At 46.8% G+C, this 12580-nt stretch overlaps 1 protein-coding gene across 1 annotated transcript in view; it reads left to right on the top strand.

Moving 5' to 3' along the window:
• LOC135918022 (neurogenic locus notch homolog protein 1-like) overlaps positions 1-12580 on the top strand; it is a 102538-nt gene that overhangs the window by 69844 nt on the left and 20114 nt on the right. The window contains exon 7 of the mRNA XM_065451691.2: positions 436-554. Coding sequence (XP_065307763.2) covers positions 436-554 — 119 coding nt within the window. The remainder of the gene's footprint in view (positions 1-435; positions 555-12580) is intronic.

The raw sequence follows: 12580 nt of genomic DNA, 5'->3' as shown, positions 1-12580 counted from the left end.
TTTTTTTTTCATTCCCCGTTCTTTCACTCTGCGTCTCGTCCTCCTCCTTCGCGTTGCTCTCCCCTCAGCTAGCGCACCTCACTGAGAAGCACGCTCGCTGCCGCACTTGTCTGCGGGATTTTCAGGCAGCCGCACCACAACCAATGTTTCGTCTTGCACGGCTGAACTGTAAGTAATACCTGTATACATTGAGTTTTATTGGGAGGGTTAAAGGGAGTCGGGAAAGATTGCATTGTATCCAGTCCTGTGCTAAAGAGGTTACTTTATATGTGGTCTGTACTGTACAGTATTTTGCTTAGGGCTGTAAGATGTGCAGCCATTGTGGGTGAGCATTTTTGTGCATGGTTAAGGGGCTCCTGTGGACCTTTGTTAGTGCAACCTCTATACCCTTGCATCAAACTGGCTACAGTATGTGTGGCATCACCACTTCTCCAGGAAGCGACGCCAGAAGCCTGACACGGGCCAAGGGCTGCATGACCGCCAATTTGGAAGCCGTACACATCGATACATCATCCCATTCCGCCGCGGAGTCTCCCTGCGTGAGGTGGCTCAGCGTAAGTGCAATGTACCCCCCCCCCCCCTTTGTGTTTAAGTAAGCGACCAGTAGACCTTTCCACAGTTTTAATTTTCAGCTGATGATTGATTGATTGATTGATTGATTTTATTTTATTTTCAATACTGCCAGTCTCTTTCCGGGACCATAGCGGGTGGGCATACAGATTGTGCGTGTGGGTATAATAGTATTACATCAGCACCACATGACAAAACAGAAACAGGAATCCAATGCAGTGACAGTCATCGCAAAGGTATAAGAGTTAAAGGTATGCACAATAACTTTCCTTAATAATAATTAAGAATTAATGGCGAGCTGAAATTCTATGAACAACACACTTGTAACGCCTATAACTTATACACATTTATAATAGAAATAATATACAAAGTACACATTTTTAACCTCAGATAACAAAGTAAACAGCAGAAGATACAGCAGCGGCGTACCTTGCCACCAAGGTTTTCACTGCACTGGTACGAGTCGCGTGGGGCAATAGATATCTCTCGTTGTCGCTGTTGGACAACTCCTTATTGCCATCAACAGACCAAAGTATTTCATCCTTGTTGCCATCCATGGCATTCGAAATCCCGCACTTTTTAAAGGCCTTGTTGACCATGGCATGTGGGATCATGCACCTTGCATTTTTCACCCATCCAGCAAAGTCCTGCAGCGAGGCACGCTTCATTTTATTGGCGGGCGTGAATTCGTGGCAGCCACTGACAAGCCATTCAGTGTAGAGCGCCCGAATTCTATCTTTAACTGGCTTGTTCAAACAAACATCGAGCGGCTGGAGCTGCGATGTCATGCCGTCGGGTATTATGACAAGGTCGGTGTTGCATGCAGCCAGCTTGTCCATGATGCGCTGGTCAAGGTGGCACCTGAACGCGTCAAGCACAAGCATCCCACGCAGACCCAAACTGCCACTGGGTCTCTTCCGCCAAACGTTATCAATCCAGTCAGCGACCAAATTCGTGGTCATTCAACCTTTTTCATTTGCGCACACATTCATGCCACCCGGAAACACGATTTCTTTCGGGAGCGTCTTCCGTCTGAATATAAGATACGGAAGCAGCTTGTGCCCATCCACAGTGCAACAAAGCATTGCGGTGACTAGTTTTTTCGTGGCCAGAAGACAAAACGCGCACTTGCTTCGCTCCCTTCTTTTCAACAGTTGTGGTGGCAGGCATGTCAAAGTAGAGTGGCGTCTGATCGGCATTTCCAATCTATCCGAAATGGTAACCGTTTCTACGGTGCAACTTCAAAACGTACTGCTGAAACCTGCACAAATTTTCTTCATATTCTTCGGGCAATTTTTGGCATATCCCTGTCTGCCTTCAAAGAGAAAAGCCTTTCCTTTTCTTAAAGGGCCCCTGAAACGGTTCGGACAAATTTTGTAGACGCGTAGGGTACAGCTTAAGTAGGACATTCGCACCACAATTTAAGTGAAGCGTTACGTATTAATGGAGCTACAAGCGATAAGAAGTTACCCTCCTCCCTAGCCATGCTTTTCCTCCTCAAGTCGTTCGCCAAGCGCGCGGGGCTAAGCTCCGCCTTCACTGGTTCGACGTCACGATGCGACGTCACATCGTCCACTTCCAGTTGTTTTGGAGCCCGCCCCCGCCCGCGCGAGACCTCTCCGCTAGCCGCTTGGCCGTCGACCCCAAGCGGAGCTATCGAAGCGGCGTGCGTTGCGAGCAATCTGTCGTAGCGCCGAACGTGTCTGGTATTCCGGTAACCACAGGCAAGCTGATCATTTCGGCAAATGACTGGAGGCATAAACTCAAGCTGATGAAGGAACTTTAGCGTAGACGTACGTGAGCAGCCTGATCGGTCTGCACGGTCCAGACACTTGCTGGCGCAGCGCTTAACCAGCCAAACAAAGTGCTAATATTGCTCTAACCAAGTGTAAAACATTTTAAACATTTATAAAAACAATGTGTTGATAATTACACTCCTGCGAAAAATACACCCCAGCAGCAAAGAAGAATACACTTCGTTGCTGCTACTGTGTATGGTTGAGCTCTGTGCCACCAGGGGGCTGCACCGTGCAGACCATTCACATTTGCCCTTCTGCTCATCTCATGGCTCATCCCGTTACGGCACAGTCAAGCGGCCAGGCCCTGTCCCCTTGCACTTGCGTTTGCCCTAATACCGGACTCGCGAAACGCTATTGCGTTAGTATTCTCCCGGTGTAAAGTGACGGCCACAAACGCGCAAATCCTGGCGCCGATCGGATAGCGGCAGTGCGATGCGCAGCGGCCAGTTCGCTCGTGCGCTGCCTTGCAGAGGGACACGATGTCACAGCTTGACATATTGCCAGTCGCTACGTTTGCAGTCCACAAGGCAACAAAGTCTAATCATAGTGCTCGCGAAAAAACTGAGACCGACTCTGACCGCGGAGCTCTCGTCAAAATGGAGTACGTTGTACACAAGCAGACGACCATTGCTGTTTGCCGGAAGTGCTTAGATGTACTGAAAAATTGTTCTTGTGCATTCTCTTTATGTTACTTTCTCTTTATAAAAACAAATGAACTAACTTTCCAGCTATTACGAAGATCATTTGTTTACCATAAAGTTGGAAAAATTATCGATCACGCGCCCTGGTCAGCCAATCGAATAGCTCGCCCCACTGACGTCATATGGGTGATTGCGGTCGTATGGGTAAGGGCGGCTTAAAATTCCGCCGAGCAGTGCGCTGCGATCGGCAGCGATGTGCATTTTTAAAACCTTATAATAAATTACACGCTTTACGCGGAGCACTTAGATGTGTCAATTAATGATCAGAAGGACCTACTCTAACGACTCAGTACGTTTGTAGAAAATCGTCAAAAGCGTTTCAGGGTCCCTTTAAAATTTGATAGCCAGCACCTGCTCGCTTTGAAGTCGCTCCACATTAGCCCTATCTGTAGGGCTAACTGCATCGCCCGTACTTTGAACAGATCAGTCGTCACGGGCCGCTGTGCCGCTTGTTGCTCTCGCACGTATTCCACGAGCAGCTTTTCTATTTCGGTGAATCAGCCCTGCTTCGGTCCACTGAAACCCTTCCTTGTTGCTTTGCTGGCGAAAATATTCTCCTTCTTTTTGCGCCAGTGCCGCACGAACTCCGAACGCCCGTGATGCGGCCCAGTTTCCATCCGTCTCCACGCACATGATAACTTTCCATTTAAATGCGGCATCATGGTGGACTCGGCGTGTCTTCGCGGTCGGCACTTCCATGCTGGATTGAATAAATGCAAAAAATGGGAAGATAGGTGGCAGACTAGGTTACACCAGCGCCGGGTTACATGTACAACATGGAGGTATGCACATGGAGGATGCTACAGCGGCTAGGCAAGAAGTGCATACGAGGCGGCCATTTTTCAAATGCTGATGGCAATATGGTAACGTAGATTTATGGTCGTACTCGATTCTAATGCACATGCAATTTTTGGAGCCGTTTTATTGGAAAAAAGGTGCGCTTTAGATTCAAGTATATACAGTATTTGCTGCAGCATTCTGCATGTCGTAGGAGAAAAGGGTTGGGGATGTTGTCTGGTCCCGAAGATTTTTTGGGTCTAGTTTGAGCAAAAGACTAAATATTCCTTCGTCGCTTACACCTACAGTGCAGTCCACTGCACTGTAGGTGTAGCCACATATAACAATATATCGGTTATAACGATGGGACGACATGAGAGTGTCATTTTATGCATTAGGTCAATGGGGAAAAAAATAATTTATAGGTTATTCACCGCATATCGGATATAGCGGTCAAAATTTTGCCGTCTGGACGGCGTTTTCCGTGCCAAATAATCGTAACATTTGCATTGCTTAGTTCTTTGAAACGAACGATGTCGAGAAGAGGCGATGTTTACCTCCGTTAGTTCGTATCTGCCGCCACTATCGCGCAGCGCGTCCCGCCCCGCCCGCGCACCGGAGAATAGCTGAGTAGGCGCAGCCTGCCACAAGATGGCGCTAGCTGCTTCATGCGCGTCGGACACAGTCGCTCCAAAAGAGAGAGAAAGAAAGAAAGAAAAAAAAAGCGACAAGCAAAGCGGCACGGTGACGCCCGTCCCGCGTCTCTCTCTCGTGATAGCAGGCTGGCGCCACTGAAGCAGCGTGCAACCAACGGTTCAGAAGATGGCGCCGACAAAGCGCAAAGCTGTGTCGCTTGACACGAAGATGGATATTTTGCAGGACTCTCGATGCAGCATCAAGGTGAGCACCCTTGTGAAGAAGTATGAGCTCGCCCAGTTAGCGATACCAACCATCTTGAAAACCCGGGAGCACCGCGATGGTGAAGGCACATGCTATCAGCGGCCATGCCGATCAACGGAAAAGGGTTAGAGACCCTTTATACGCCGATGTTGAAGAGGCGCTTTACCAGTGGTTCATCACAAATTGCTTCAAAAAGGCGGGCTTTGTGCGTAAGGACGAACTTCCCCAACCCACTGAGACCAACACGGTGGAAGCCGCTGACATAACCGAGCTCTGGGAGCTCATTCCTACTGGTGACATAGGTGGTGCATCAAAGGAGGAGTTTTTGACAGCAGGCAGTGCTGTCTCGTTCTGCGATGAGGTCACCGACGAGGCGATCACCGAAGATGTGCTGTCTCGACAGACGGCAAAGTTGTGCGACGGTGGCGACGGCAGCAGCGACAGTGACAACGAGATTGACTGTGGCTCGTTGACCCCGACCTCGATGTCCATGCAAAGTGCACTGTCGTCGATCGACTCGTTGATTTTATGCATGCTAAAGGAGTTCGTGCAGCAGCTGGAATCCATGCACACCGCGCTTGTGAAGCTGAAGCTGCCGCAAAAGCAAGTGCAGATTTCGGACTATTTCGGCGCACCTAACCCTTGACACGGTCATTGGTGCTAGAAATAAAGTGTTTTTCACGGCCTACTAGGAGCTGCAAAGGTATGTTCCGCGTTTCTTCTATTTAAAACATTTTTTTTTAATAACTGCAGTCCAGATATAGTGATCATCGGTTATAACGATCATATTTTTTGTCTTTCTCGATATCGTTATAAGTGGACTGCCCTGTATTGGGTTGATTCCCATAATATCGGGGGGTATAAGCTGTGGAATTGTTCAGTTATCTTTTGGGAAGACAGAGTGGAAAAAGTTGTATATAAGTCAAATGTCAATGTATCGAACATGGATATATCGAATTATTGCATATATGAATACTTTCTATATCACCTGGAAAACCACATGCATTTAAAATTTTTTTTATGTTGAACGGGGTCGGACGTAATGTGGATATATCGAACTCCGCCACCCCAGACCACGTGCGCTCTGTTGACAGGCGGCGAGCATTCCCACAACACCCTCAAAGATTGCGGTGGCGCGATGGGCATTCTCGACTGCTGCGCACTATATCTGGCCACAATTAGTACATGACCGGGGCTGTTGGAGAAATATGGGAGAGGCCTTTGCCCTGCAGTGGGCGTAACCAGGCTGATGATGATATCTGCACACACCAATCGCGCTGAGGGCGCCATTTGAACGTAGCGGCGTAGTCATGCGGTAGCTTGGCTAGTTCGACATCAATGACGCATTGCATTTGCAGCACTGAGTCCTCCTCCGTGCCGCGCTCTGCGCCTGCCGTGCTTCGTGAGAACTGGCGATTTGCATCCGCAAAGACGCGCAACAGCACATGCTCACTGGGCTCTCTCATAGACGCCTTGGAAGACGCCACCTAACACCTTGTTATTGACAGTGTTTTAAAATGCCTTGATTGATGGACATGGAGGTCACAGCAAAAGTAGTGGCTAAACGAAAATGCTGCCGAGATTGATCCTGCAAGCGCTAATGTTGCCCCGCTCCCGATTTCAACTAAGGCTGTGGCTGCTTTGGCCTTTCTACGCCGGCACCGGCCTATCGCTTGTGGATCGTTTAGACTATGTTGAGGACTCCTTGTTCAAGCACACGGCTGCCAATAAGAAGCTGACTACACTGCTACAGTACTTTCAGCCAAACAAATAATTTGTGTGAAGCTTCAAGTGAGTATTTACTGCGCCTCGATTGGGGAGCGATTGGGGATCATTGTTAGGAGTGCTTGTTCGGTTGCGCCGTGCACGATTGGTCTAGACCGTGCCGACTTAGCGCAGCTGACGAAGTCGGCGCGGCCTACGGTAATTGCATGCAGCACAATCGACCACGTTCTCCGAACAACGATCCCATTGCGCCCTTGGTTCATTAATTGATTTGCAGAAGCTTTTGACGCGTTTTTGCACGATTTTATATATCGAATTCTGGCTATATCGAACTGTTTCACAATCACTGCTCTGTTCGATATATCGAGGTTCGACTTAGACTTCGCCTATTTCTGTTCTAATGTTAGCTCAGGACTGCCTGTTTTCCTAGGGTGGAAATGCTTTCCAAAACCTCTGCAGGTTACCAGTAATGTATGATGGTAGCGTTACTTTGAAGTAATGTTTTTTTTTTTGCTTGCTTTGCTTTAGTCTTGAAGTTTGAAATGGCAGTTTTTAGTTTTGATACATTCGCACTGCAGCACTTTTTCTTTACTGCTTTCAGTAGTCTTACTTCCCACTTTGCATGTAGAATTTCTCTTGTTAACTAGAGGTCATTTCTTTGGGGCCGTGTAAGTCTTAGTGGAATAAAGTTATTCATGCAGTAATAAACAATGTGCTTGAATCGTAGCCTGAGGTCATTTACAGTTGGGGCAGGGTCGCAGTTCAATTCCATGAACTCATCAAATTCATGAGCTGAATAAGTTAGTACGCTCGAGTCATCTGCTTTACTGAAGTTCGGAACGTGAGTTACTACTGATTGAAAGTGTGAGCTGTGATCTATTGTTAATCGGCACATGGGCACTGTGTGGTTCGAAATACCTTCAACAACATCAACTTGAGCATTGTTAAGGCTAAGGTGACTACTAATGAGTATTAGATCTAATATACTTGTGACTGTTCCTTGAACATGTGTTGGGCATGAAACAACTTGATGGAGGTTGAAATTTAACATTGAATCGAACAAAGCCTCCCAGCCTTGCGAGGTGTGGTGCATGCTACTCCATTTTATATCAGCAAGGTTAAAATCACCCATTAGTAGGACTGCAGAGCTAGCGACATGTTGCTGAAGCAAATCTTGGATGGAAACTATGCATCCAGGACCAGAGGATGGGCTACGATAAAAGCAACCCGCCACTATGCTTGTACCATTGCATGTTATTTTGCAGAAAACCACCTTTGTGTCCGGGACATGAGGCAGCAGTATATATGAAATAGAACGTTAAATTAAGGGGAGACACCCCTCTCTTGAACAATTCTTTTTATTTGTGGATCGATTGCAAGAAACTTCGATGTTCTGTGAAGTTTTATGCGCTGATTCTAAATCTGCATTTATTTTTTTCATACAATTAATAGTTTTCAAGATATTTTCAATTTTATGTTTCTCATTTGGAGTTTGATAATTTCCCAAACAATTGATCCCATGATAAAATTTAGCATACCAAATTAATGTTTGACATCTAAGGAGTGTAGTAAAACAAGAATGAGTCTCCTAGGCCAATTAGGTCTAAAGCTAGGGGTTGCCAAACCCATTGCAGCGAAAGTTCCCGCACCTGCCTTAAACAAAGCATCCTTCTTTTTTAATGTTACTGACCAATATGTGCAGTGAAATTAGTCTTACTACAAAGTAAGGTTTCTGCTTTCAAGGCAAAAAAATTACTGCACTAGCACAACTACAAGCAGAGATATGTTCACTCCAAAACTGCTGGTGTATCAAAATTGTAGTTTTGAAAAAACGAAAAACTGTTTCAAGCACCTTTATGAAAACGAAAGCTCATCATATTACAAGAATGCACCTGGGAAATAATCTGGGTGCATCCCAGATTGGTGCTTCTTTTTTGCCATCATCTGGAGGCCCAGTTATAAATGCCTGTTTCTTCCTGGAAAGCAGTGGTGCAACGCAAGTCTTTTTCTTTGGCTCTTTTTGAGCCGGAGTCTGTTACATTCACATTCATTTCTTGAAGTGTGGCTGTTGTTGGATATTCATTTCCAGTATTGAAGCGTAGTACTGCTTCTGCAACGGCTGCCTCCACAGCAAAAAGGGAGAAATGCTGCTCTTTGGAAATCATACTCCAGGTGACCGAGTGGAACAATTCATTGGAGTTTTGGGTTCTCCCTCGTTTGCACCTCTCCAGCAGCTTTCCATCTGCCAAGCGTTCATACACAGTCAAAAGGGCCTTTGCCACGTCTGCTGGCAAATTATACTTGTGCCTTGGTTGTGGCTCACCTTTTGCTGTTGCCGCATTATGATGGCACCAAGAATCCTTGCGCCTTGGGCATAGGCTGTGATTAGAACAGCTCTTGGTTGATGTGACATGGTGGTAAGTTGCCATTACCGCTCTCTGCATAGCGTCAACATCACCACAGTGAGACTTGAGTCTTCGACCATAATAGGCACTCATCCTGTTGATGAGGTCTGCTGTGAGCCTCCCCTTCCCACCAAGTCCTCGCATGCCTTCACTTTTGTGCTTCTGGAGCAGGTTTTGAAGTGCTGCACCCATATGTTTTTGTATATGATTAATGCAATGTTCTTTCTGTACATCTGCGAAGCCATACACCTTGGCATCTTTGATAGCATTAAAAGTACGACTGTCACCGTCACACAGCATGGTTGTGTACTTTGTTGCGTTCTAAAGAACACTGAAACAAGATCAATCCAGCCTCAACTTCCATTTGGCCAAATTTGCAATCAGTGTTCTTCTGGCACTGATGGGATTTCCTCCACCCAGCATACTCATCAGAGTCACGTGTGGGTCCAACTTTACAGCCCAAAGGAAAGTTCGAAAGCATGATGTAGCACAGGATGTAGCCGGTAAACAGCTCCACCACTGCACCTACTCCTATATGCAAAGAATGGCCTCGCATCATCCAGGTGCCATGAAAGCATACAGCAATGTTACCTTTGTGCCCAAAACACAAGTTGGCATAGTTCTGACTGGTGTGGTAGAAGTCTGTTGCCACCTTTGCGGGTCAATGTTGCCAGACTGCCTGCTAAATTTGACAGGGGAAAACACCGTCAAATATAGCGAATGCAACAAGGCCGTTTCAGAAGCGCACAGAGTTACCAGATGAGGAGTATAACACGCGTGCACGCTCCCAGCTCCTGATAGTACCGTAATGTTCCTGTATAACCCGCGCGCTTTTGAATCGCTTGTTGCGGGCCCTGTTTGACGTTAGAAGCACTTTCTTTCGCTGCGTACGCCGTGGCTGGTCCGCGCGAGATGACGCTTTCGCTGAATCTGAAACTGAGACGCGTTTCATAACACTCGGGTTGCTTTCTATCGCTGCAACAATAGAAAATGGTTACATCGCCTTGCTTTGCATAGGCAGTCTCCTGGGCCTTATGCTGCTCGCAATAAAGACTTTTCTGAAACTGAGACGCGTTGCATAACACTCGGGGCGCTTTCTATCACTGCATGCAATTGCTGCAACAGTAGAAAATGGATGCATCGCCTTGCTTTGCATAGGCAGTCTTCTGGGGCTTACGCTGCTCGCATAAAGACTTTTTAAAGAATAAAGACTAAAGTTTCAGAAAAGTCTTTATTAGTTGCGTCTGATCCTCGCTGCATCAGAGCTCAGACGCAACTGCCGCCCAGTATGTTGCTTAGCCCAGACCTCTCCTCCTGAGAGCATGCTACTAGCGACTGCAGCGTTGCACGCAGGCTGTCTCATTACTTTACTTGACAGGCCCCATGTGTCAGTGACAAACACTTCACAGTGGTGCGCCATCCAATGACGCTTGTACTGACAGCCGCCAATCGAGCTGGTAGGCCTAGCTCACTGACTGCCGCAATCATGACAAACAATGCTTACAATCTGACTACAGCTCATCATAGCGTGCTTATTGGTGCCAACCTAAATAACAGTCGTGCAATTCTTTTTGTGACCGTAGATGGCACTGTATCTGCAGAGCCATCAAGAGGCATTGGTTTGGCCAGGCTAGGAAGCAGGCCGCTTTCTAATAAATATCTCCCCTCCTGCTTAGGCAAAGTGTTAGAGCATGTAATTCTAAGCAGGCTGCAGAGTCACATGGATGACAGGTATGACTTCCTGCACACTATGATACGCTTTAGAGCAAATCTATCAACGCAGGACATCATACTAAGACTCTCAAAAGAGGCTTTCCACCCTATTCATAGGAAAAGAACTAGAGCTGTCCTAGCACTAGATCTAACAAAAGCCTTTAACAACAGTAAGCACGAAGCAATCATGCTTTCATTGGAGGAACTCAATGTCGGACACAAAACTTGCTACTATATCAAAGCCTTCTGCTCCGGCAGGACTGCCAAACTCCAGTTAGGTTCTATCGCATCTTCTTCATTGCAACTTGGCAGCAAAGGAACCCCACAGGGATCAGTACTATCCCCTTTCCTGTTTAACATCTGTCTTATACCACTAGCTGCTGCACTTAGCACAATCCCTGGCTTAAGACACTCACTATACGCTGACAATATCATGCTCTGGGCTAATACCGGAAGCGATAGTGAGATAGAGGAAACGCTACAAGCAGGAGCAGATAGAGTGTCATATCATGCGAATCAAATAGGTCTCTCATGCTCCCCCCAAAAGTCAAAACTTTTCATTATAAGGGCTCAACCACAAGCAAAAACGCCTCACCCGGACATCAAGGTGATGGTAGATGGCACATACATACAAGAATTGCAGACCCTTAGAATCCTGTGGATATGTGTACAAAACAACGGAAAGAATGCAGTCACCCTAAACAAACTCACAGGGTGTGTTAGCCAAACAAACAAGCTAATTAAGCGAGTAGCAAACAAACGTAAAGGCATGAAGGAAGTGTATCTCGGGCAACTTGTTCAAGCCTTCGTCCTGAGTTGGATAGTATATTCCCTTCCTTACCTGCACCCCTACCCGGCTAAAAAAAAAAGAAAATCAACTGCCTAATTAGACAATCATGCAGATCAGCCCTTCACCTCCACCCGCCGTGGTTGCTCAGTGGCTGTGGTATTAGGCTGCTGAGCACAAGGTCGCGGGATCGAATCCCGGCTGCACCGACCGCATTTCGATGGGGGCGAAATGCGAAAACACTTGTGTACTTAGATTTAAGTGCACGTTAAGGAACCCCAGGTGGTCTAAATTTCCACAGTCATCCACTACGGCGTGCTTCATAATCAGAAGGTGGTTTTGGCACGTAAAACCCCATAATTTCATTTTTTTTTTCCCTTCACCTCCCTAGATACACGACTGATGAGAAGCTCCTAGAATTGGGAATCCACAATACCCTAGAGGAGCTGGCCTAGGCACACAAATTAGCCTAGCTGGAGAGGCTATCCAAAAATAAAGTAGAAAGGCACATACTGGAGGGTCTGAGGATCCAATATGGATCCACACACACCTCCATTTGTAAACTGCCACTAAAATATACCACAGAAATTTAAGGATAGACCCAATACCAAAAAACATGCATCCTGAACATCATAGGGACAGAAGGAGAGCAAGAGCTAAAGCTCTACATAAACACTACTCAGGCCTGCAGGATACAGTCCACGTCGATGTTGCAGAATACACAAGTCGAGATGCCTTCTCCATAGGCATAGTCAACAATCAAGGACAGGCCCACTCAGCAGCAACAGTTAGTTGCGTGCATGCAGAGGAAGCAGAAGAGGCAGCTATAGCTCTGGCTATCAATGGTACCAACGCGAAAATCATGTTTAGCGATTCTAAAACTGTAGTTAGAAATTTTGCCAGTGGCAAAATCCACAAACCCACCTTGCAAATTTTAAACAAATATCCACCACCTGATCGCCAGATTCGAATCATCTAGGTCCCCGCACATTGCTCACACCCACGAAATGAGGCTACCCATAATTATGCCCGAGGTTTCGTCAGCCGGGCGGTGGGAGGTCTCGACCTGGGTTCAACGAGGGATCACAGGGGGACATTCCATGCAGTTACTATGCACCACCGCAAAGGTAGACAAAAATACCCCCCTCCACATAAATCACTGGATACACTGCAACAGTTTAGTTTAGCTGGAGACAGTTGCAG

Source organism: Dermacentor albipictus, chromosome 7 (assembly GCF_038994185.2).
Source record: "Dermacentor albipictus isolate Rhodes 1998 colony chromosome 7, USDA_Dalb.pri_finalv2, whole genome shotgun sequence".
Classification (NCBI taxonomy): domain Eukaryota; kingdom Metazoa; phylum Arthropoda; class Arachnida; order Ixodida; family Ixodidae; genus Dermacentor; species Dermacentor albipictus.
This window is presented reverse-complemented; position numbering and strand designations above follow the sequence as displayed.